At 42.9% G+C, this 25,339-nt stretch overlaps 1 protein-coding gene across 5 annotated transcripts in view; it reads right to left on the minus strand.

The window, feature by feature from the left end:
- RFTN1 (raftlin, lipid raft linker 1) overlaps window positions 1–25,339 on the minus strand; it is a 207,719-nt gene that overhangs the window by 102,790 nt on the left and 79,590 nt on the right. For 3 of the 5 annotated variants that reach the window (XM_045503713.1, XM_045503717.1, XM_045503716.1), the window contains one exon: window positions 24,204–24,390. In XM_045503713.1, the coding sequence (XP_045359669.1) occupies window positions 24,204–24,390 (187 nt within the window). The remainder of the gene's footprint in view (window positions 1–24,203; window positions 24,391–25,339) is intronic. The other 2 variants (XM_045503715.1, XM_045503718.1) reach the window with 1 other exon arrangement.

Here is a 25,339-nt window from a genome sequence, read left to right on the forward strand (position 1 = left end):
TGCCAGATATTATTCTTAAGCATATATCAATAGACAGAAGAGACAAAAATCTCTGCCCTCGTGGAGCTTACAGTCTAGTGGAGAGGGACAGGCCAAAAACAATAAGCATACATAAGCACATAAAAGAGTATGTTCAGCAGTAGTTTAGAAGAAAAAAGAAACAGCAAGATGAAGAGAATCAGGAGTATGTGGGAAAACTGCAATTTTAATGAGGGTGGTCCGGGTGGCCTCACCGAGAAGTGACATTTAGAATAAAGATCTATGGGAAGTGAGGGAGTTGGCCATGCTGATATCTAGGGTAAGAGCCTCCAGGTAGAGGGAATAGCCAGTGTAAAGGCCCTGAGGTGAGCTAACACAGAGGCCCTGTGGCTGGAGGCCAGTGAATGAAGGGCAGAGGAGGAAGAGAAAGAAGACAAGCCAGAGAGCCAATGGGGAGTGAGGTAATGTAGACCGTAGAGGCCACAGTGAAGACAGTAGTTTTTACACAGAAAGAGGGGAAGCCCTTGGAGAGTGTTGAATAGAGAAGTAACATGATCCAATTGATAGGAGGCAGCTAAGAGAGACTAACTCAGTGGTCCAGTGGGGAGATGATGGTGGCTCAACGTGGGTTGTTAGCAGTATAGCAACAGTCACAAAGGCTGGATTCTGAATATATTTTCAAGGTGGAACTTTCAGGACTTTCTTGTGGAGTGTAGAGGGAAGAAAGCAGATGAGGATGACTGAGAATTTTTGTCCCAGTAACTGGGAGACGGGAGAAATTGCTACAGCTGTCACGGGGAAGGTTGTGGGTGGCACAGGTTTGGGGGAAGGTCAATAATTCAGTTTCAGACGTTCTGAATTTGCCTTATGCAGCAGACATCTAAGTAGAGATGTCTGGTCGACAGTTTAATACATATTCCAGTCTGGATTTCAGGAGAGGGGCTGGAGATATAAATATGAGAGTCATCAGCTTTCAGATGGTATTTAAAGCACAAGACCAGCTGAGATTTCAATTAACATAGAGAAAGAATAGTCAAAGACTAAATCTTGGGACCCTCCATCATTGAAGACATTGGGAGAAAAGAGAAGAAAGCCCAAAGGAGAAGAAGGAGAAACCAGGGAGGAAGGAAGAAAACCAAGAGACTATGCTATCTGTCCTGAAAGTCAAACCAGGGAAGCATGTCAAGGAGCAAGGTATGGGCCACCCTGTCATCTGCTTCAATTAACAAAGGCACAATCTTCTCTTCAATTTACCAGTAGTCTTGAAATCCCCAAAGGGAAATAGGATTTAATCCATCCTACGGAAAAAGTGCAAAGAAATCTGTTTACATTTAATATGTGATTAAAATGCGTTGATTATCAAATTAATCCATTGACTTGGGTCCTGAACAGTTTGGTCCCTTGAAAAAATAAAAACATCTTCATGCTGTTAGGTCATTTCTCAAAAACTTCCTGGGGAAAAATTAACTGAAAAAACCTCTAACCCTGTCACATCTTGAGGTCCCCACTTGTATGCAGCATTGGAGAGTTGGTGGGGGGGGTTATTTCCATTCCAAAGGGATTTTCTGAAAGGAAGAGGGATAAAAGGGATACTACTGGGCAGAGATGTGATGCCCTAAAAGCCAAGAATACATAAGACAAAATGCATTCAAATTCTTAGTGTAGCAACGTAGTGGTAACAAGGCACATACACATGGCGGTCCTTGACTGCTCAGGACACTGGAGAAGTAGCTAAGACTTCACAGCCCAGCAAAGTTTTAAAAAGCCATCATAACATGACAACTAAATGTATTGTGGTACCCTGGTTGGGTCCCATAACTAAAAGAGAACATGAATAGAAAAACTGATGAAATCCAAATAAAATCCACATTTTAGTTAACAGTAATGTATCAGCGTCAATTTCTTAGCTTTGACACATGCACCATGGTAATGTAAGATAGTAACACTTAGGGGGGCGCCTGGGTGGCGCAGTCGGTTAAGCGTCCGACTTCAGCCAGGTCACCATCTCGCGGTCCGGGAGTTCGAGCCCCGCGTCAGGCTCTGGGCTGATGGCTCAGAGCCTGGAGCCTGTTTCCGATTCTGTGTCTCCCTCTCTCTCTGCCCCTCCCCCGTTCATGCTCTGTCTCTCTCTGTCCCAAAAATAAATAAACGTTGAAAAAAAAAATTATTAAAAAAAAAAAAAAAGATAGTAACACTTAGGGAAACTTGATGAAGGGTATAAGGGAATTATTTGTGATTTCTTTGCAATTTTTCTGTTAAATATAAAATGATTCCAAAATAAAATTTATTTTTATAAAAAGAAAAAAAGCCATTCTATACTTTTGGGTATTTGTGTTTCCTGTTTTGACTCTTTAAGATTGATTCTCTGGGTCAGCATCTCTAAACTAAACCTACACCGCTGCCTGACCCTACTTCTCATATCGGAGGTCCTTCAAATCATATGAAGGCAATGTCTGAAACACCTGGGTATGGAGAAGAAAAGGAAAATGGCCTTTGATGTGCCCTGACTTCAGGCACTGGAATGGGCTCTTTTAATCAGACGGGGTTTCCTACAGCGCAGGCAACCTCAGCCCTGGCTGCATTCAACACTGGAAGCACTTGGGGAGCTCTCATAAATTCGGATTAATTGGTTTTGGGTATGACTTGGGCAAGGAGACTTTGGAAACTCCCAGGTGATTCTAATGTGCAGTCAGAGTGAAGAACCACCACCCAGGCTGGGTATGTTGTATCTGCCACTCTCCTAGAGATCTTCCCTGGGCAATAACTGAACAAGCCCGTGGAAAGAGAAAACACAGAATGAATGACTTGCAGAGACCAATAATGTAGACTCCGGAGAAAAACAAACCTTCCAAAAAAAAAAAAGACCAGAGATTAAGGAAATGTAAAATAAGAATGAGGATTTTTCTCTATGCCTCTTTTGGTCAGAAAAACTCAAAAAGTATATCCAGCTTCTTGCCCCCCTCGCTTCTTTTTTTTATTGTGGCTAATGTATACATAACATTTACCACTGTAACTAACCATTTCTACGTGTACTTTCAGTGTCGTTAAGTACATTCACAATGTCAGGCGACCATCACCACTATCCATTTCCAGAACTTTCTCATCATCCCAAACAGCCCTCACTTGTTTGACACCTTATAAATGGGATGTGGGCCAAAAGTGAGTAGAAAATTTTAAATAAACGCTTGCACAACAAACACATAAAAGCAGACTTAGATGCTGAGCACTTGTGCGCAAACCTTTTCCTAATTGTAGGGCAGGGGAGCAAAGAGCCCCTATGCTGAAGTACCTCAGACGTCAGCACAACTGGCCACAGATGTCAGAGTTGTTTAGGACCGTAAGAAAAGACCACCTACTCTGAGTCGTGTTGACCTCATTACATGCAAACATCAACTATAATAAAAACTGCGCAGATCAGAGCTGTGCTTGTTACAACGATCACATCTGCCCAGGGTTGTGCAGTCACTCCCCAGGCAGCCAGGGGATCAGAAGGTCAAATCAGGGATACAAACTTAAAGGCCCACAGGTAATGAGTGGAAGAGGATATTTTTGACCAAAAACACATAATCTAGACACTTTGTTCTCATATAAAAGATATAGGAATGGTCTTTATGTCCACCAAGGCTCTCTCTGCTTTTCATTCAGACACAGAATTCTACTGGATGTCCTCTCACAATGACATTTCTTTTTTTTTTTTCTTTTTCTTCTTTAAAAATAAATTTTTCTTAAGTTCATTTATTTTTGAGAGACAGAGAGAGTGGGCGGGGCAGGGGCAGAGAGAGAGGGAGAGAGAGGATTCCAAGCAGGATCCTCACTGTCAGTGCAGAGCCCGATGCAGGACTTTGAACTCACAAATCAGGAGATCATGATCTGAGCCAAAATCAAGAGTCAGACACTTAACTGACTGAGCCAACCCAGGCGACTCTCACAATGCCATTTCTGAGGGCAATGTGGTTGCAGAAAACTTGTCTCCCCATGAGAGAAGTCCCAGTGCTGGAGTGACATTAAATAGGCAAGTGCTGTGTCACTACGGTATTGGGGAGACAGTGGGAATAGTGGAAACCATGGTAACCTGGGCAGTTTACATCCCAGCCATCACTAGAGATTCCAGACCAGGGCTGCCAAAACGTCTAGTTTTGTTTTTTTTTAAAGAAGTCATTAAATCGTGTTTTTATATCAGCCATAACTGTCAATATTTTTTAATGTTATGCTGGCCAACATCTTGGGATTGAACTTGACCTCTTGACCACCAGCCTCTGGCCTCTCGGTTACATAGACAACTTCCCATTTGAGTCACAGAAAGCTGGATGCCAGGGAAGAGATAAGAGTGAGCAGATTATCTAACTATATCATAATCAGAATAACCAACCCATATACCCAATTCAGATACTTCATTCCTTGTAATGACTTAACAGATTCTTCCCTTCCATGATGCTGGCTAAACCATCATGATCTTGGTCAGTGCATTCACACAGCCCCTGTGAGCTCCACAGTGGCTAGGACATAACCTTTTGCTAAGCCATTAAACAAACATGTTTGCAAGTAAAGAAAAAGACCATGTCTATGAGTACTTTAAATACTCAAAATTAATGTAGGCAAAAGGGCTAGTCTTCAAATTATACTGACAAAGTGCCAAGCAGTTAATTAAATACCCATTTGGTTTCATGAGCAGATCTGAAACAGTCAAAAAACTGTTATAAAAATAAACATGTGAATAAAAACTACCATACACACTACTTTTACCTTTTTATTATTATTTTTTTAAGTAGGCTTCAACCCCAGCACAGAGTCCAACATGGGGCTTGAACTTATGACCCTGAGATCAAGACCTGAGCTAAGATCAAGAGTTGGATGCTCAACTGACCAAGCCACCCAGGAACCCCCATACACACTACTTTTCAATAATAAACATGTAACAGATCTCACTTCAACTCTTAAATCCCTTAGATAACTTCAAAGACCATGCGTTTAAACAATATCTCCTTTTCCCAGGACATTAAGCACAGACTGAACTTGAGTTATGGAAAGAAAGGAGAGAGAATGTGCAGTTCATCACTAGAACTATTTTTGCTTCATTTAGGAATAATCAGAACGAAATGGTGATAAACTCAAATTTAGACTACTAGGCACTTCTCCAACTAGAAAAAAATTACTAAATGTCAGTTGACAGAAACAAATTCTCTATGTCTGGGAAACAGGAAGGATTTTTAAGATATTTCCCCCAAGGCAATACCAAGTTCAAGTAGAATAATCAGAATGACTTTTTTTTTTTTTTTTTAAGTAGTGGTAGAGAGGGAAATGAACTACAGATCTGAAGATTTGTCAAGGAAAGAAAAAAAAAAGGCTTTTTCTAGTTTCATTAGCTAATGTAAAACTAATGACAATAAAAAGATCTATGTATTATTCATTTATCTGTTCATCACCTTCTTGACCACAGACCCCATGTAAGGCACTAAATTAGATCCTGTTTCAAGAAACCTACAGTCTATGGGCATCTAACTACCCAATACTGCTGTTTACTATATGCAAACCACATAACAACGTAAGTGCTATGGGAGTTCAGTTACTTTCAGAGTCAGGGATCAGGAAATAAGAAATTTTTTAAAAAGCAAGAAGTCATGGGATGCCTGGGTGCCTCAGCCAGCTGAGCGTCCAACTCTTGATTTCAGCTCAGGTCATGATCTCACAGTTAGTGAGTTCAAGCCCTGCATCAGGTTCTTTGCTGATGGCACAGAGCCTGCTTCAGACTCTCTGTCTCCCCTTCTCTCTTTGCCTCTCCCCTGCTTACGCTCTCTATCTCTCTCAAAATAAATAAATAAACGTTAAATAAATAAGTAAATAATAAGAACTCTGTCAGGGGAGTCTGAAGCTGTATGAAATTAGTCGTGGAACAATGGATGAAAGGCTATTCCAGGCACTGAGAACAGAAATTAGTAAGGATATTGATGGAAAAAAGCATGAGTTACATGGTGGAAATAATAAATAGGTCAGTTTGGTAAAAGGTGCTTGAAGGTGAGGGCTGCCTATTGGAATCAGCGGGCCCAGTAAACAGGACCCCAGCAAACAGGTGAATGAATCTGCTGTTAGGAAAGACTCGAGCCATGTCTGCAGTAGGCAGCAGAAAAGTGAGAACTGTGGTTGGAAAGAAAGGATGGGGTGTGTTGCTGCAGGAGGGGGCTAGATTTCATTTTGAGGGAAAGGCAAGTCATGGATGGTCTTAGATAAGAGAAGATAGTAAAATACAGACTTTAAGAAGATTAAGCAGGTGGCATTGTGTGTGATGGACAAAGAAGGGAAGAATATTTTAGAAGAGCAGTAATGAACTGAGCTAAGATTTTGCAGAGGGAGTAGATGGGTGGGAGAGAGATTTTAGGTATTCCCTGATCTCTGCAACCAGTGGTAGTTGGGGTGAAGAGGAGGGGAACAGATGCTGCTTCCCAGAGATGCTCACAGAACAATGGGGGAAAAGATATCTGATTATTTTATGACTCCTCCCCCTTGCAAAATAAATCAAATCTACCAAAATAAAATACGAAGCTACTGGAGTCAAAATTTCCCCTAATAGTGAAGCTTAAGAAATGCTTGGGGCGGGGGAAGTAAACAAATCCTAGCAAATCTTTAAATAAAGTACCTACCTATGTAATCTATCAGGGGAGTTCTGAAACAGGAGGTAGAAAGAAAGAGAAGAATGAACTCATAGATGGGTCACTGCCTTTTCTTCTAATTTCATCTTCCTCTTTCACCAACAGACATTCACCACTTCTGTCGATAAGGGTTTGGTATCACCGGGAACATTCCGGAAATGATGGGGGGGGGCATGCAAATGATACCCTAACCACACGCTCTCCAAGGGAGCTGTGCACTGCCAAGTGCGTGCAAGTCACTGTGGGCATCTCACTATTCAGTACTGCTGTTTATTCTAAGAAATCTTGCCACATCCCGTCTCACTGTTTACAGTCAGAGCCAGCTCTCTGGTAGATAAACCATCGGTGACTGCGCAACCCAAGGAGTTCACCATTAATCTTGAAAGCAACAGGAAAACAAACAGCCTTTACCCCATTAGTCCCTGTATAATGTAGCTGTGAAAGAATTTCAGTCCCCCCTGGCTGGGCTACAGAAAAGAAAAGAACCACAAGGAATGGGATCTGGGGCAGGGTCCTGCTTTCTCTGGGGTCCTTAATAAGGCTCCTCATTTACACTGAAAGTTGTGGAAAGGACTAATATCAGTATTAATGCACAAATAATATTTTATCACAAATGTAACACTGAATAAAAACAAGTCTGCCTGATATTACTAGTTCAGAAAAGTCACATTAGCTGAAAATCAAACTAACAGTAATATCTGAATGCTCTCCATGACTCTCTCATGGGCCATGTCCAGTTGAGTGACAAGAAGTCTCTTCTTGTCTACATTTAATGCACATTTTCCATGTTAAAGTCTGTTTATTGTTTCCTTCTTTTCTTCCCATCTACACCCTCAAACTGAATTAGATGATGGAAATGTCCTATATCTGCACTGTCCAATATAGTAGCCACTAGCCACATATTGCAACCAAGCCCCTAAAATGTGGCTAGTGCACCCAAGGAACTGAGTTTTTAATTTTATTTAACTTTAATGAATTTACATTTACATCACTACATGTGGCTAGTAGCTACCTAATAGGAAAGCACAGCTTAACTCTGTTCTCAAACTTTAATGTGAAAACAGCTCCCCCCGGGGTCCTGTTAAAATGAAGACTTCCAGGGGCGCCTGGGTGACTCAATGGGTTGAGCGTCCGACTTCGGTTCAGGTCACGATCTTGTGAGTTGGAATCCCGCGTTGGGTTCTGTGCTGACAGCTCAGAGCTTGGAGCCCAATTCGGATTCTGTGTCTCCATCTCTCTCTGCAGCCCTCCCCCCCATTCTCTCTCTCTCTCTCAAAAATAAATAAAAACATTTAAAAAAATGAAGATTCCCATTTAGCAGGTCTGGATGGGGCCTGGGAACCTGCATTTCCAAGGAGCTCCCAGGTGATGCCAATACTGCTGGTACTGGGACTACACTTTGAGTAGCAAAACTCTAACTGCTTTGGGAACCATCCGAGTGACCCAGAAGTTCCATGAGCCAGTGGTCTCCAAATTTTTGGATCATGTAACTAGGTCAGTCAAAACTCCTGCCTACTACCATACCAGCATCTTACATATGTTATAAAACAATACCTACGAAACAAGTTTTAAGCGATGAGAAGCAAATGAAATGAACAATATTTTAAAATTATAATCACAGTAAGTTCATATTATGAATAGCTGATATTTCAAGACTTAATATACACTTGAAATGAGATTCACTGTTAACAACAGTGGAAGTAAACCTATATTTCAAAATGCCTTCTTGATGATTCCAAATTTCTTTGGCTATGTTCTCTCAGATCTGAATAGGTGGGCATCGATTTTTTTTTTTAATCTCACTAAGAAAGCTCTTACAAACAGTGAGAGATGGGTCAGTGTGGCCATTTCTCTGTGTGTGGGTGTGAGTGTGTGTATGTGAGAAAGAGAGAGAGACAGACAGGGACAAAGGAGAGACAAAGACAGAGAGAAGGAGAGAGATAAGTATTTTACATTTACGTTCCTGGTATTTTCCTCAATCTGCGATCGCGTTATAGGAATTTTTTAAGCCATGTGTACATTTCATGAGGGCTAATTAGTTAAAATAATCCACAAAAAATAATCCACAAAAGCACATTGAGTTTTCAAATGAAGTCTTCTTCTTAACCCGGCCTTCCTCAGGACCCCTCCTGCTTCATGCAGACAGGCGGTCTCTGACTCAGTATCCTGTCAGGGTACCACCTCCAACCCGAATGTTCAATATCAGTAACACATCATTTCTCTCCTAATTTTTCAACATAAATAAATATACACAGAAGCCTCAGTACTCCTTCAACATGGGCACGTTCCCCGCTTTGGTCATACTGGTTTAGATAGTGCATAGAAGTTTCAGAATTATCAAAAAGCTCTAACATAAAAATTTACTTCCAACAATAACAGTGAACTCTACGTTCTTCAAAACACATGGTGGAAACTCTCCTCAAATTATTATGTAAATGTAATTACAATTTCAAAAGGATTCTCTGGGAGCTGGAGAAAATAACTTTAGACTTGATATGGAAAAATCAACATGCAAAAGCTACTAAGATTCTGGAAAAGAAAAGGAGTGCCTTAATAAATATTAATATACATTACAGACAGATTGTAATCAAAATGGCATGGCATGGCACAAAAACCAATAAAGAGATCACGGAAACTAAAGAATCGGGAACGAACCAGGGTATGTACAGAAGTCCCAACTACAATAAAGGTGCCGCTTCATTCCAATGTAAATATAGGTAAATGCAATAAATGCTGTTGAAAAAGGTAGCTGTCCGGAAGACAATAGAGGTGGACTTCCTACTTCCTGCCTCACGCTCTAACACTAACCCGGTGGTTCTCAACCGGGGGTAGTTTTGCCTGTCTGAGGACATCGGTAATGTCTGGAGACATTCTGTCATTAACTGCAGGGCTGGGGGTAGAGGTGCTGGTGATTGCTCCTGGCACCTAGTGGGTAGAGGCCACGGATACTGCTAAATAGCCTACAATGCACAGGATGGTTGCAGCCCAAACTGTCAATAGTTGAGACACTATAAAGACTGAGAAATCTTACCTTACCCCTAACCCTAACGGTTAAAAACCCGAGGAGGAGCAGCGCCAGTAGTAGACCGATTCTGATGTGAATCCTGGCTCCTCTGCCAGGACTCTGGCAGTACTATCTCCCAGGACTCTCTCAAAAGTGTGACTCTGGACAAGTCACCACTCTGAGCCTTGGCTTCTTCGTCTTGGCTTTCAGGAGTAAAGGTAATGTATATCCTGAATCAATGAACAAGAGCTCTGACCAGACACAGCAATTAACAGATGGTGGCTATTATGGCTGGTACCGTAAATGATGGATCGTATTAACGATTACTTGCAAACGTATACATGTTCTTCACAAGGAAAGTGAGTTTTTTGTTCCTAATAAGATCCAGGTTGCTTGACAGAGCCATTTTGGGGATTTTAACTATAAAAGTTTGAAAATAAAAATTTCAACAAGTTGGGTATTGTTATAAATGCCACCCCCCCCCCCCCCGCCCAGAGCAGGGATTGTGCTCATCTCATTCTAACAAAGGCTACTACCTTAGAAGATACAAGACACCTAATAAATACATTTTTTTAATTTTATTTTATATTTTTCGGAAACAGAGGAAAAATAATTCACTAAAGGCCTCAGAACCATTTGCACAGAACTTTTTAGTGCAGAAACTGATAAGACCCAGCCAGTCTGCTGAATGGAGCCATCTAGGGTGGTCCAAATGGCTTGCAGTGTCAGCCCTATGTCCTGAAACTAGTCTGGGGATAACCAGGCCTCTGGTCCCAGAGCCCAGCTATGGGACTGACAATGTTGCAAAGCCCAGAGGATTCTGGGAATGCTCTGAGGACTCTTCTGTAAGCTCCAGGACCCCTGAGCTGAAAGATGGTGTATTTCTGAGCCATGAGCCTCAAGATAGAATTAAGCCCCACACCCACCCCACAGTCCCACTCACCCACCCCACACTTCAATACCAAGGAGTCATTTATACCTTCTTTAGGCTAATTTTCCTAGGCTATGAAATGGGAGGTGGGGAATAAGGGAAGAAAATGGTACCTTTCAGCTACAAAACAGAATTAAGTCTAAAACCTCCACTGAACACACGATAATGTTTTCAACAAATACTAACAACAAAAACAGCCGTCATGAGGACATAGAATAGATTATAAGACTTAACACATATAGGAGTGAAGCAAAAGTGCTCTCAGACTCTCAAAAACAGGTGTTGTATGAATACAAGTTACTAATTTGGTTTTTAAAGACTTTGGAGCCACTTTCAGTTCCAACTCATGGTTGATGAATGGAAGGCAAATGAAATGATGTACTCCACTAAATCATATTTATAGCTTTTATCTCTTTGTAAAATGGCTCCATCGTTCAAACACTTAAAAAATTATACGAGACAGTTATATAGATATAAAGACAGTCATTATATCAAAATCCTAAGAACACAGAAATCACTAATAATATATTTATATGGACCTGACAGTTACTTCTCACCTGCTGCTGAATTCACAGCTAAATATGTAAAATTAAGTCCTTTTTCCAGGACGCAACACTGGTAATGCCCATGTCTTTCTCAGCTTGAAAAACACACACAAACTAATTTAAGTCTGATTGACAAAGAGAAAAGACAAAAAAGACTGCCAGGAATATTTAAAGTAAGACAATCTGAGTTCCCAAATTTAATATGCAATAGGCATATAAAAATCTAACACTTCAGTAAAAGTATCTGCAACTCAATTACCTACATTGTGTGCACAAGGCCTTCAAAATAGTGTGTAACTATCTGTATAGCCCACCTGTAATGCCACAGAATAAATTTTCCATTGTTGTTGAAAGATTGTGTGTTCCGTGGGGAAGGGGGGCTTTATTTATTTGATTTTAAAACGAATACAGACATTTCATGGTACTTTAGTATTTGCATAAGCTTTAAGATCAACAGGATATTTCAAAGAAATTTAGTGCTTGTGTTTCTGTGCTTTGGGTACCTGTTTGCTATTCTCCGCCATTCTAAACTACTGGGGAACAACTGGAAATCACTAGTATGCTAATTCTCTCTCTCAGAGGAGACAAAAATAAATAAATAAAAAATAAAACACGGGGAATAACACAGGCAATCAAGGACAGCTATAAAACGGGGAGCGGGCAGGAGGAATGAGTTCTCACTGAACAGTGCATGTCTGCTCCCTTGTTCTCTCCACCGGGACAAAGGCCGACACTTTGGAGGTGGAGAATAAGAGTAACTAGGCAAGCCATTAGGGGTGTGGATTGAAGAAAACTCTCTTTCCCCAAGAGAATGTGGCTTTACACCAGCATATTAGATTGGAAAGTGCAAACACAATAATTAACAGTGAATCCTGATACTTCAACACACCAGAGAAGGGTGTCACTCCAGAGTGAGATGGGAAATAGGAGGAATAAATTAAGGCAGTCTTCGGTGATGCTGGACAGCTCCTTGGGGGGTACAGTGGCAGCCCAGGAGAGCTAATCAAGTCCTCCAAATACCTCAGGAAGCTTGAGAAAACTGATGAAGGCTGATACCATGCCAACAATGAGGGGCAGCTGCGAGCACAGAGTGGGGGCCCTTTCTATATCTGAATCTAAAATAACGACCTCCATGCTAAACAAACGCCTTCGTATTCCCTGCTCTGATTTAAGAAAAGAACTTTGAATTCACCTTCCTCAATTTCTGCTGTCAGGGAATAAACCAGCTGCTGTGGTTTCCCCACCACAGTAACACATGTCAATCACTGCTAAGCCCAGCGTTACTTTTCTTCCCCACGTGTGATTCCAACAATCAGCACGCTTCAGGGCTGAACCTCAGCCTCGCGTGGGAGCATTTTCTAGGGCACACCCCTGTAGGCTACCACCCCCTGTGTATTTCGTTTAATTATGAAGCCTCTTTCTAGAAACCCTATAATTCTCCCAAGAGTCAAAGTAATTGGTAGAAATTAGACATGAAGAGACATAAGGCCACTTAAAGAGGACACTTTCGATTATAATTTTTAAAAGAACTTTCTTTTTAGTTCCAGTATAATTTTATACTTTCCCAATTTTGCCCTTTGCAAATGCCAAAGAAAATGCTCATGTTATCTTGTGGGCTATAAAAAAAAAAGGCAATGTAATACATTTGTACTCCACTTAAGGTCCACAAAGATTTCCTTTCCTTTGAAGGCCATCCTTTGGATATTTTTAAAAAGAAAAAAAGAAGAAAAATAACATACATATACCCTTGTGGCAAATCACTTTTATTTGGGCAATGAAAGGGTGTGTGTGTGTGTGTGTGTGTGTGTGTGTGTGAGAGAGAGAGAGAGAGAGAGAGAGAGAGAGAGATCCATTACTTGGGGTCCATGTTGTGTGGCTACATTATCAAGATGCACTTTTGGTATGGTAAATATGTAAACTGAAGACAGATCCATTTTGCAGTGAATTTATGGTCTTTTAGTGAATGATGGTAGCAAAATTCCAGGGTATAGTTTTATTCTACTCAATTCAGGAAAATTCTATTGAGCAACACCTACTCACCACCTGGCACTCTAAGTAATGGGAATCCAAAGATGAAAGAAGATTTAACAAGGGGGAGAGGAGGTGGGCAGACATACAGAAATGGTAACAAGAGGGTCTGAGAAGTCTGATGATTGCTGGGTGTGAAAGGGAGACTAGGCAGCTCAAAGGGTGAATGATTAACTCCACTGAAAGAAGCATCATACAGAAATCTGAAAGATTGTAAGATGGCAGCCAGTGGGGTGGGTGAGGGCTGCACAACGTTATAGGCATACCTTGGAGACACTGCAGATTTGGTTTCAGAGCACTGCAATAAAGTAACTCGTGCAATGAAGCAAGTCAAATGAATTTTTTGCATAGCAAAGTTATGCTGACACTATACTGTAGTTCATTAAGTGTACAATATCATTACGTTTAAAAACACAAAATACCTTAATTAAAAATACTTACTGCTAGACAATGCTGACCCTCATCTAATGGTCCTAATCTTTCAGTTAGTCCTAATCTTTTTGCTGGTGGAAGGTCTTGCCTCCATGTTGATGGTTGCTGACTGACCAGGGTGGGGGTGGGGGGGTTGCTGAAAGTTAGGGTGACAGTGGCAATTTCTTAAAATAAGATAACAATGACATTTATCACATCCATTGACTTGTTCTTTCACAAATGATTTCTCTGTAGCATGTGATGATGCTGTTTGATAGTATTTTACCCACAGAACTTCTTTCAAATCAGAGTCAATCCCCTCAAACCCTGCTGCTGCTTTATCAACTAAGTTTATGTGGTATTCCAAGTCCTTTGTTGTTATTTCAACACTCTTCCCAGCATCTACACCAGGAGAAGTTTCCATCTCAAAAAACCACTTTCTTTGCTCATCCATAAGAAGCAAGTTCCCATCCGTTAGTTTTATCATGAGATTGCAGCCATTCAGTCACAGTTTTAGACTCCACTTCTAATTCTAGTTCTCTTGCTGTTTCCATCACATCTGCAGTGACTTCCCCCACTGAAGTTTTGAACCTCTCAAAGTCATCCATGAGCACTAGAATCAACTTCTTCCAAATTCCTGTTAATTGATATTCTGATCTGTTTCCATGAATCACGAATGCTCTTAAGGGCATCTAGAATGGTGAATCCTTTCCAGAATGTTTTCCATTGGCCTTGCCCATATTCATCAGGGGAATCACTATCTATGGCAGCCAGAGCCTTACAAAATGTATTTGTTACATAATAAGACACGAAAGTCGAAATTCCTTCTTGATCCATGGGCTGCAGAACGGATGTTGTTAGCAGGCACAGACACAACATTAATCTCATTGTACGTCTCCATCGGAGGTCTTGAATGACCAGGTGCATTGTCAATGAGCAGTAATATTTTGAAAGGAATCTTTTATTCTCAGCAATGGGTCTCAGTAGTGGGCTTAAAATATTTGGGGGGCGCCTGGGTGGCGCAGTCAGTTGGGCATCCGACTTCAGCCAGGTCACGATCTCACGGTCCGCGAGTTCGAGCCCCGCGTCAGGCTCTGGGCTGATGGCTCAGAGCCTGGAGCCTGTTTCCGATTCTGTGTCTCCCTCTCTCTCTGCCCCTCCCCTGTTCATGCTCTGTCTCTCTCTGTCCCAAAAATAAATAAACGTTGAAAAAAAAATTAAAAAAAAAAAAATATTTGGTAAACCATGTTGAAAACAGATGAGCTATCATCCAGGCTTTGGTGTTCCATGTACAGAGCACAGGCAGAGTAGATTTAGCATAGTTCTTAAGGGACCTAGGATATTCAGAATTTTCCATGAGCATTGGCCTCAACCTAAGGTCACTGGCTATATTAGCTCGTAACAAGAGAGTCAGTCTGTCCTTTGAAGCTTGGATGCCCGGCAATGACTTCTTTCCAGCTATGAAAGTCCTAGTTGGCATCTTCTTCTAATAGAATGTTGCTTTGTCTCCACTGAAAATCTGTTTATTGTAGTCACCTTCATGCACTGTCTCAGCCACATCTTCTGGGTCACTTGCTGCAGTTTCTCCATCAGCACCTGCTGCTTCATCTTGCCGCCTTCTGCTAAGGAGGAGGCTTCTTTCCTTAAACCTCATGAACCAATCTCTGCTGGCTTCAAACTTTTCCCCTGCAGCTTCCTCACCTCTCATCCCTCATAGAATGGAAGAGAGTTAGGACCTTGCTCTGGATTAGACTTTGCCTTGAGGGAATGTTGTGGGTGGTTTGCTCTTCTCTCCAAACCACTGAAACTTTCCCCTTAGCAGCAATGAAGCTGTTTCTCTTTCTTATCATTCATGTGGTCCCTGGAGCAGCACTTCTAATTTCCTTCAAGAACTTTCCTTCGCATTCACAGCTTAGCTCACTGTGTGTTAGTTAGGTCTAGTTTTCAGTCTATGTTGGCTTTCAACATGGCTTCCTCAGCTTCCTCATTTCTAGTTTTTGATTAAAAGTGAGAGATGTGTGACCCTTCCTTTCACATGAACACTTAGAGGCCATTGCAGAGTTATTAAGTGGCCTGATTTCAATACTGCTGTGTCTCCAGGAATAGGGGGGCTCCAAGAGAGGGACAGAGATGGGGGAGTGGCTGGTTGGTGGGGCAGCCAGTTCACACCTTGATCTATTAAGTTCACTGTCTTATTACATGAGTGCGTTTTGTGGTGTCCCGAAACAATCACAACAGTAACGTCGAAGATCACTGACCACAGTCTATGATAACAAATACAGTGGTAATGAAAAAGTGTGAAATATTGCAAGAAATACCGAACTGTGACACAGAGCCATGACGCGAGCAGCTGTTGGGAAAAATGGCACCGACAGACTTGCGTGACACAGGAGTGCCACAAACCTTCAATCTGTAAAACACGTAGTATCTGAGAAGCGCAATAAAGCAAGGTATGCCTGTATTTGGGAAAAGTGAGGCAATCTTGAAAAAAGGGAAGTTTTCATGTAAAAATCCAGATTTCTGGCTTTTCTCAAGAAAACGGACAAGATCTGGTGACACCTGGCAACAACGGGGCAGAGTGAGGCAGTGGTTCTCTGATACCCAGGAGCCCCAACCCAAGATCCTGGCCCCTGGAGGCATCTCAGTTTGCTAGCCCTATCTTAGGGGAAAAAAAAAAAAAAAAAAAAAAGTCAGTCTTCAGGATTTCAGATTCCCAGCCCCCAAAAAGGAGTAAGGGGTAAAGGCTGGGCACTTTCTGATATTTGCTTTCCTGGAAATAAAACAGCAAAAAGCCAAAAGTATCATCTCTCACTGCATCACTTGACACTGGGCGGCCAGAGCTGACTCATCCAGCAATCTGGGCTGCTCGTAAGTACTTGGGAGTACAGCTTGCTGATGCGGTCTGAGAGGAAAAACTTCTCAGACTCCAAGCATATGGTCAATTTGGAACAGAGCAGCTCACTTAGCGCGGCTTTCGGCAAGCCACTGCGTCTTTTCTAAGAATTACCGGAGGCATCTGGTGTAGGGAATGGGGACCACGACAGGCTGGGCTCAGTCAGCGACGCAGCAGTGGGCCCGTCCTCATGGGCTTCCCGCGGCCTCACACAGCCTCCCATGACCTCACTCAGCTCAGACTTCTCTCCTGGCTCCTGACCGCCCGGCACACACCTGCCAGTGGACATCCTGCCACCGGCAACTGCCCGCAAGCACGACGCGACCTAACTGATGCCATTCACATTCCTTCTGCGGTGGAAGCTGCCCATACGCACCCGGATGCCCCCCAAAGCCCCTCTTGGTTCTGTGCGTCCCCCCAGGATCTGCACGTTCCAGGTCTTCCTCGGCTATCGTGACTGCCTCTCCGGGATGTGCCCTGGATCTGGAAGTGCCTAGGGTGGCTCGCGGCAAAGGGCTCCTCGGTGCAGGAGTACGGAAGCCGCTTCCCCAGCCTCAAGGTACACTTGCTGCTTCCTGCCGAATCAGGCCAAGGTTGACATCGTACTCTCGCTGGCTTCCTTCCCTTCCCCGTCCCGCGTCCCCACTTCTAACCGAGGCTTCCTGGGAACACTTCCTTGATCCTCTCAGGATCTGTTTCTGGGAAACCCCACGAAGACACAACCCTTCCTCGTCCCCACGCCCCCCCTCCTCCAGTTACCCCTCCGGGTCACCCAGAGTCAAAACTGCACTCGTATCTCGATTCTTCCTCTACCCTCATGCTCTCCCTTTTCAGCTAAATGTTAAAATCCACTATTTCCTCCCATCAGACACATCTCCCATCCATCTCAGCCTACTTCAGTTACCATCCGGCTCCCTCCATAACTGACAGCCTCCTTTTTTCTCCCTCTTAGGTTTTTTTTTTCTTTTTTCTTAGTTTTCTTTTCCTTTGCCTCTTACACTTTGAAAACTCAGCACGACTCTAAGGGTTGCTCCTCCAAAACAAAACAAAACAAAACAAAACAAAACAAAACAAAACAAAACTATTGCAACGGTTCCCCACGGACCTCAGGGTAAATTCAAACTTCTTAGCCCAGCTGTTGGAAGCCTCCTGGTCCAGGCCCTTGTGCTTCTCATGCCTCTTCTCCCTGCTTCCCTCTGACCTTGTGCTCTGGTCACCCCACACCATCCCTGGTCTGCTTTTCTGGGTTCTGGCTCTTCCAGAACCAGTCCGCCTGCCTGGGAGACCCATCTCACCACTTGTTTCCCTGTTCAAATCCACCCATCAGGGCGCCTGGGTGGCTCAGTGGTTAAGCATCCGACTTCGGCTCAGGTTATGATCGCACAGTTTGTGAGTTTGAGGCCGGCAGTGGGTTCTGCGCTGACAGCTCAGAGTCTGGAGGCTGCTTCGGATTCTGTGTCTCCCTCTTTCTCTGCTCCTCCCCTGCTCACACTCTGTCTCTCTCTTAAAAATAAATTAAAAAAAAAATTTAAATCCACCCATCATTCCAGACACAGAGCAAATGGGAGCCACAGAGCCTCCTTTTCTAAAGCACCTCCATTAATAAATTCCGGGTGAGAGGTGAAAACCAAGACCTATTGATTTAGCTGGGCATTCACATAATTTGCATATATATCTGACAACTCCCAGCCCAGCAGAGAAGTTTTTTGAGAGCTCTTTAGAGCCATCTTTGCATAGTGAAGCTACTATCTCACACATTTATCTCAGAGAAATCTGACTGAAGGACAGGCCTGTTTACCACTTAAAACAGCCCAATTGTTCTCAACAGGCAGATGTGTCCCAGAATGGGTGTGAGCCGGGAGGCGAGGCGCGGAGACCTTTCCCTCCACCCAGGTTCCCACAAACGCCTCTGCCTCTGCAGGTGCAAGCACCTCACCCCCCTGTCCCCAGGCGTGATTCTAACGAAGGCTCTTTCTACATGGAACCAACTTACTTCCCCACGGGGTTCACTGTAGGAGACACCCATCTAGTCTAGTCCTGCAGGAAAACATGCACAGATCAGGTAGAGAAATGTTCCAGTATTACTTCGTGGGCTGATAGAGATTCTCAAAGGTAGTTTCCTTTTTTTTTTTTTTTTTTTTTCCTAAGGGCAGTGTTCATTATATGCATTTTCCACCCTCCACAAGGGTTTCTGAATCCCACCGTTTGCATTAGCAGCGCCTGGCTGTGTGCCCCAGCCCCTCACCCTAGACCAAAGGGCACCTGATGAATGTGGACAGAATTCACCAATGTTTGTGGTCCTCTGTACCATATAAGGCAAGATCCCAGGGGACCTGGACCCAAATGGCTTCAATCATGGCTCTACGTGTGAACAATGACAATTCAGCAGCTGAAAAATGGGGCAGCACAATGTGTTTTTGTACTCATGTCTACAACCATAAAATGACCTAGAATTAAACCCATATTCACGAAATACCAGAAGTGACATTGTAATAAGTGACTTCTCTTAGCAAGTTTTGAGATCTTTGGCAACTCATTCTAAGGAAAGCTGCCCCCAAAAATTGAAGGACAACTTAACTGTATTTAGAATTCAGTGAATGAAACTATACTAACTATACCGTCCGTTAAAAATCACTAAGTGTTCCAAGGAAAGAGCTTTGAGAAAGAGTACAAATTCTCTTTCTACTTATTCATTAAATATTCCGTATTCAGCTATTCATTCTTGAGTCAGTTTTCAAAGTAAATTCAACACACCTAGGATCAAGAACAATTTGTACTTAGGTGTATGGGTTGGCCTGACATCTTAAAATGAAAGGGTGGGTATCAGAATTTTCAAGAAAAAAGATCAGGCAATCTTCCGTGGATTTAAGTAAGGTTTGTCAAAATGGTATAGGGCTCAGAGAAATACTACTGTGCTGAGCCTTTGGAAAAACTCATTAATGATCCAGTTAGACCGTCAACGATGCTCACAAATTATCCAAACTCCATGAGAAAACATTTCATTATAAGATTTAAATACACTCCTCTACCCCTTGCACATTACTCCTATTTTTGCCCCAAAGAAATCAGGACCACGTTAAAAGCTCTTTCTTCCAGAAACACTTCCTTGGTTTCCTTTCCAGCAGGAGGTGACTTCTTTTTCCAAACTCCCACGGCATGCCTTATTTTCTCAGTTGCTTTTTAAGTGTATTTATTTATTTTGAGAGAGAGAGAGAGAAAGAGAGAAAGAATGGGGGAAGAGAGAGAATCCCAAGCAGGCCCTGTGCTGTCAGCCTGGATGTGCTGATCATGCCCCTGATGTGGGGCTTGAACTCACAGACTATGAGATCATGTGGATCATGCCCCTGATGTGGGGCTTGAACTCACAGACTATGAGATCATGACCTGAACTGAAACCAAGAGTTGGGACACTTAACTGACTGAGCCACCCAGGTGCCCCCTATTTTCTCAGTTAAATCGCAGGTATCTGGAAGGCAAGCTCCGTGTCCAGTTGAACCTCGCAACTTCTACCTCCCCACCAAGTGGAGCTCCTAGGAAAAAACCTTACAAAGAATACGTGTTCAGTGAGTGTTTGCAAATGAATGAGGGAGTGAGGGAGTGAAATGAGTGCAAGCCTGCATGGTTCTATTCTTTTTCCTGGTCTGGCTGCAGATCCCAAAGGCCAGTTATTTGCTAAAAACATTATGTTCACCTTTCAAACGTATTAAGATTCATATCCAAGTTTCAAGTAGTCATCCCATGGTAATTCTTGCAAACGAACTTGATTTGGACTGATGGTACTCTAAAAAGTTTACCTACAGCTCTATCAAGATGGTCCACTTAGAAAAAATATTAACCAGGCATTTACTTCATCTTTGAGACCTAACTTACTTCATTTAACAGCATCTACAGCTGTCAGAACTTTGGCAGACTTTATGAAAAATATCATTTTCACTGTCTTTATTAAAGATTAATCATGTACTTCCTTTGTTTCATTTCTACTACATAAACTCCCTACTGGTACAGGAAAAGCTCCACTGGTTTTTGTTTGTTTGTTTGTTTATAGCACAAGTGGGGGAGGGGCGGGGGGGGGGGTGCAATCCTAAGCAGGCTCTGGGCTGCCAGCACAGAGCCTGACCAGAGTTCAGTCTCATGAACCCTGAGATCGTGACCTGAGCTGAAACCAAGAGTCTAGGGGACACTTAGCCGATAGAGCTACCCAGGCGCCCCTGTTTGTTTGTTTTTAATAGTGTGGTGTCTTTTCTCAGTTGCAAACACACATGGTTATTGTGTTTGTTATGAGAAAATGCCTGTCCTTTAAAATGATATCCTATAATGATCCTGCTTCTCACCCCCACTCCTCCCACCCAATACTAATGGGGAATGGATGTGGGGGAAATTCTGTCATTTTTGCCAAGAGAATGGCAAATTACCACTGTCATTACCATGGCTTTAGCAATTTCCTTTAAAAAAACAAACACAACAGGGTGGGGGTGGGAGCAGCTTCAAAGATGCAGCACAAAGTTACCCAAGGAATTTCTTGCTCTGATTCTGCTTGTTAAGAACCTGGAATGTTCCTTAAAGTCATCCAGGCAGGTGGTCCAGGCACTGTAGACCAGAGTGAACTCGAACCCAAGGAGAATGCCATCTTCTCTTACTTAAAAACCCTCAAGCACACCCGTGTCTCATTCTTCTTAATAGCTTGACCCATTTTCCTTTTCTGGAAAGTAAGTTCATTAGCTCAGGGACTGTCCTCAGTGGAAGTAAAAAAACCCCTCTTGAACACTTCAGCTCCACCACTGGCTGATAATGGACTATTCCCAAAAGTGAGGGTTCTTCATCCTTAAGAGGAGCTTTCTCACCCACTTCATCTGATCAGATAATTGAGAGTAAGTTCGGGCCTTGCAAATCATTTAGTATCAGAAAAATCTACAAATGTGCCCCTGACACTACAGCACTCACTGACAGCCAGGTCAGCATAGAGCACAGGCCCTCCAACCACAAGCATGTTCCTTCTCATCTTTTCCAGTTCTCAAAACTCTCCCTGGCAGTGAAGGGGCAATCCCCAGGAATGCAGGTGACTGTCAGGTACGGAGTGGGACAAGAATTAGTCAGGTCCTCTAACCCTTGCTGCTCTAAGTGTGATCTATGGACCAGCAGCATCGATACCATCTAGGAATGTGTTAGAAATGCAGTCTCAGGGCGCCTGGGTGGCTCAGTCGGCTTAAGCAGTTAAGGGTCTGACTTCGGCTCAGGTCATGATCTTGTGGTTTGTGAGTTTGAGCCCTGCGTCAGATTCTGTGCTGACGGCTCAGAGCCTGGAGCCTGCTTCAGATTCTGTGTCTCCCTCTCTCTCTGCCCCTCCCCGGCTCATGCTCTGTCTCTCTCTCTCTCTCTCTCTCAAAAATAAATAAACATTAAAAAAAAAGAGAAAGAAATGCAGAGTCCCAGGCCCACCTCCAGACCTGCACTTGAACAATATCCCTGGAGATTCACAGGAGGCACATCAAAGTTTGAGAGGCAGTACTCCACAGCAGGAAAAAAAAAAACAAAACAAAACATATCTTCACATTTAGAGTCAAATTCATTTATGATGTGCTGAGTTCATGGCAAATCCCTGACAGTGGAATTACACAAGAGGGATGCTCTTGTAACCTGGCCAAAGTGGACTTTCCCCGCTAAACATCAAGGCCAGTGGCATGAGGTAAGGAACAGAAACACTGATGCCCAGTGTATGCCTTGTGTAACCTGGAAGGCACATGGTAGGTTGGTTTTATTTTGTTTCCTTTCTGAAATTCTGACTTCTTTGAGACTGAGTGGTAAAAATGGAGGAAGGTGGAATGATGAAATTACTTCATCTAAAAATCAAAGGTATCTTCCCCACTTTTGTTGGGAAGGAGTTGTCCACAAGAATCCTGGGTGCAGGAACACCTCAGGTACCTCACATCAGGGTTCAGATGCAGGTCTGGGAGTCAGCCTGCCTGGGACCAGTCAGAGCTCTGCTTGCTGCCATTTGTGTGACCTTGACAGAGAAGTCAACGCCTGGGCCTCAGCTTCCTTACTGCTAAAATGGAAAGAAAAAAAGTACCTGTTTCAAAGGCTGCTTATGGGAATGAAATGACACCTACAAAGCCCGGCACACAGTGAACACTTGGTACAAGGGACCTATAAATAATCAGGCATATCCTATGTGTTGGTGGAACCTAAAACCACTATGGCTCCCAGAATAACGCTCTCTTGTGACTGACCCAGATATACAGCAAATTGACATAAAGAAACCAATACTCAGAAAAGACAGACTTGAGAAAAGTTTTACTCTACACAAACTATGGTAATTCTGGACATTAGCAAAGGTGCCTGCCATCTCTAACTTCAAACTCTAATGCATGTTGACTCCGACTAAGAGCCCAGAGCTTGATCAGCCATGAAGAAATGAACTCTACTGGCCAGGAAGGAGGAGCCCATCTTAGACACTCAGCCCTCTGCCTCACAGCTGGCCTTGGTGAGCTCACTAGCCAGGTGTCTATCTTCCAGGCAGAGAGAAAGAGAAGCAGTCACTCTGCCCTCTCGCTTTTTAAACTATACCTCATGTCATCATTCCTCCCATGATAGTTGGCCAAAGGACAGATCTGATTCCTCTCGCCAGACTTTATTTCACAATGAAGCACAAAAACATAACGTGTTTACTATCCCACCTTTGTTGTTAAAAACAAAAAATCACTTAAAATTAATACTGCTCCTTTTGAGAAACCAACCTCAACCTCTCTTTGCCTAATTAGACCCAATAAGAGCATAAGAATAAGCATTCAGCTGGGCAAGCCGTACTGGAAAACATCCTCAAAGTCTTGAAAATCAAAATGAAGACCAAATCAATCACAGCACTTGATTCAAGTGGCTTTTGTTTCTCCTCCCTAGTGACTGACAGAACTTATGGTAAGTTTAAAATATCCAATATCTCTACAGTTTTGAGGAAGATATTAAGTTTGCATATAGCCTCTAAAAAAATAATTTTGGGGAGCCTGGGTGCCTCAGTTGGTTAAGCATCTGGCACTTGGTTTCAGCTCAGGTCATGATCTCATGGCTTCGTGGTTTGAGCCCTGCTTGAGATTTTCTCTCTCTCTCTCTCTGCCCCCTCCACCCCCCCAACTCTTGCTGTCTCTGTCTCTCTCAAAATAAATAAGTAAAGAAACAAACAAACTTTTTAAAAAATTTATTTATTTTTGAGAGACAGAGACAGAGAGAGTAAGCCAGGGAGGAGCAGAGACAGAGAGGGAGAGAGAGAATCTGAAGCAGGCTCCACACTGTTAGCACAGAGCCTGACGTAGGGCTGGAATTCACAAACCGTGAGATCATTACCTGAGCCAAAAACAACAGTCAGACACTGAACCAACAGAGCCACCCAGGCGCCCCTACAAATAAATAAACTTAAAAAAAAATACTGTGTTTTGCAGCCATGCATTTGAGATTAATAGTATGATGCTTTTACCAGCTACATCATTCTGGGAGTACACCTCTTCAGAGGAGGCATTTTTCTAGTGGAGTGTAATCCAAAAAATTAAAGGAGGGACAGGATGTGATACGGAGTCAGGCGTGGACAGTCACAGGACACTATGAAACTCCTCTCTGGCTGTCTAACACTTTGCCTTACCTGTCAGAGGGCAGAGGCCCTGAGAACGTCATGCAAATTTCAAATATATTCTCCACCCCTCGTCTTCTCACTTTCCCTCCTCCATTCAACACGCAACAGCCTCGTAATGCTAAGCTAACCATTGACCCTCAGAAGACTTACCTATCAGTTTTCTTGATCAGGATGGCCCTGAAGATGTGCTCTAGGGGTGTTTTCTCCCGCTCGTGGGTTGGCTGCACGAAGGGGTGCAGGGCCACTAGTGAGAAGCCTTGCTGATACAGTTCCAGGAGCTGGGCGGGCAGGTCGTGCAGGGAGGCCAGCCTCACTGCTGAGGACCGCGGGAGCTCTGCTGTAGATGGAAAGAGGAAAGGCTCATCAGGGACCCAACAAAACTGCCCGCTCTCCCCCACCCAAGTCCCTCTCCCCTTGCCCTTGCAGAGACCTCCAGGTCACCTCTTGCTAAGAGCGAGTTTATTCCTGTCTTAACTACTGCCTTCAAAGAGAACTTAAGGCAGCAGGTTATTTCCCAACTCCTCTCAAGGCATTGCTGACTAGATGTCTTAAACCTAGAAGTCAGTCTTTTCAGAGGTCACATTGGAGGAGTCATTTCCATCCCTCCAAAAATTAAAAAAGAAAAGAAAAGAAAAGAAAAAGAAAGAGGAGGAGGAAAAATATGAAATTGCACGCAAATATAAAATTTCCAGGTGGCAAAAAGCAGTATTAACAAAGTCAGAAGACAAACTGGAACAAATTTTTGTGACACTTAAGACAAAGAGGTAACTTCCTTAATTTGCAAAGAAACTACAGGAAGAAAGAAAGAAAGAAAGAAAGAAAGAAAGAAAGAAAGAAAGAAAGAAAGAAAGGAAGAAAGAAAGAAAAAAAGAAAAAAAGAAAGAGGAAAAGGGAGAAGGGAGGAAGGAAGTTAGGAAGGAAGGAAGGAAGGAAGGGAGGGAGAGAGAGAGGGAGGGAGGGAGGGAGGGAGGGAGGGAGGGAGGGAGGAGGAAAAATACGAATAGGCAACTGCCTAAAATTAGACACAAAAAGCTAGTCAATATTTGAAAAAACACTCACATTTACTCAACATTAGAATTATGAATATCAAAACAAGTATTTTTCACCTACAGAATTATTTTAAGATTTGGATTTAAAACAATTCTTTGAGAAGGACAGACAAGATTCAAAAATCAAAAGCTGTAAGCATATACATAATTAAAAGTATACATCCCAGCCCGGTCCCCCTTCAGGCTTTCTCCCTAAGGGCAATCAGTATTATCCATTTTTTGTATACACATTAACAA

Source organism: Leopardus geoffroyi, chromosome C2 (assembly GCF_018350155.1).
Source record: "Leopardus geoffroyi isolate Oge1 chromosome C2, O.geoffroyi_Oge1_pat1.0, whole genome shotgun sequence".
Classification (NCBI taxonomy): domain Eukaryota; kingdom Metazoa; phylum Chordata; class Mammalia; order Carnivora; family Felidae; genus Leopardus; species Leopardus geoffroyi.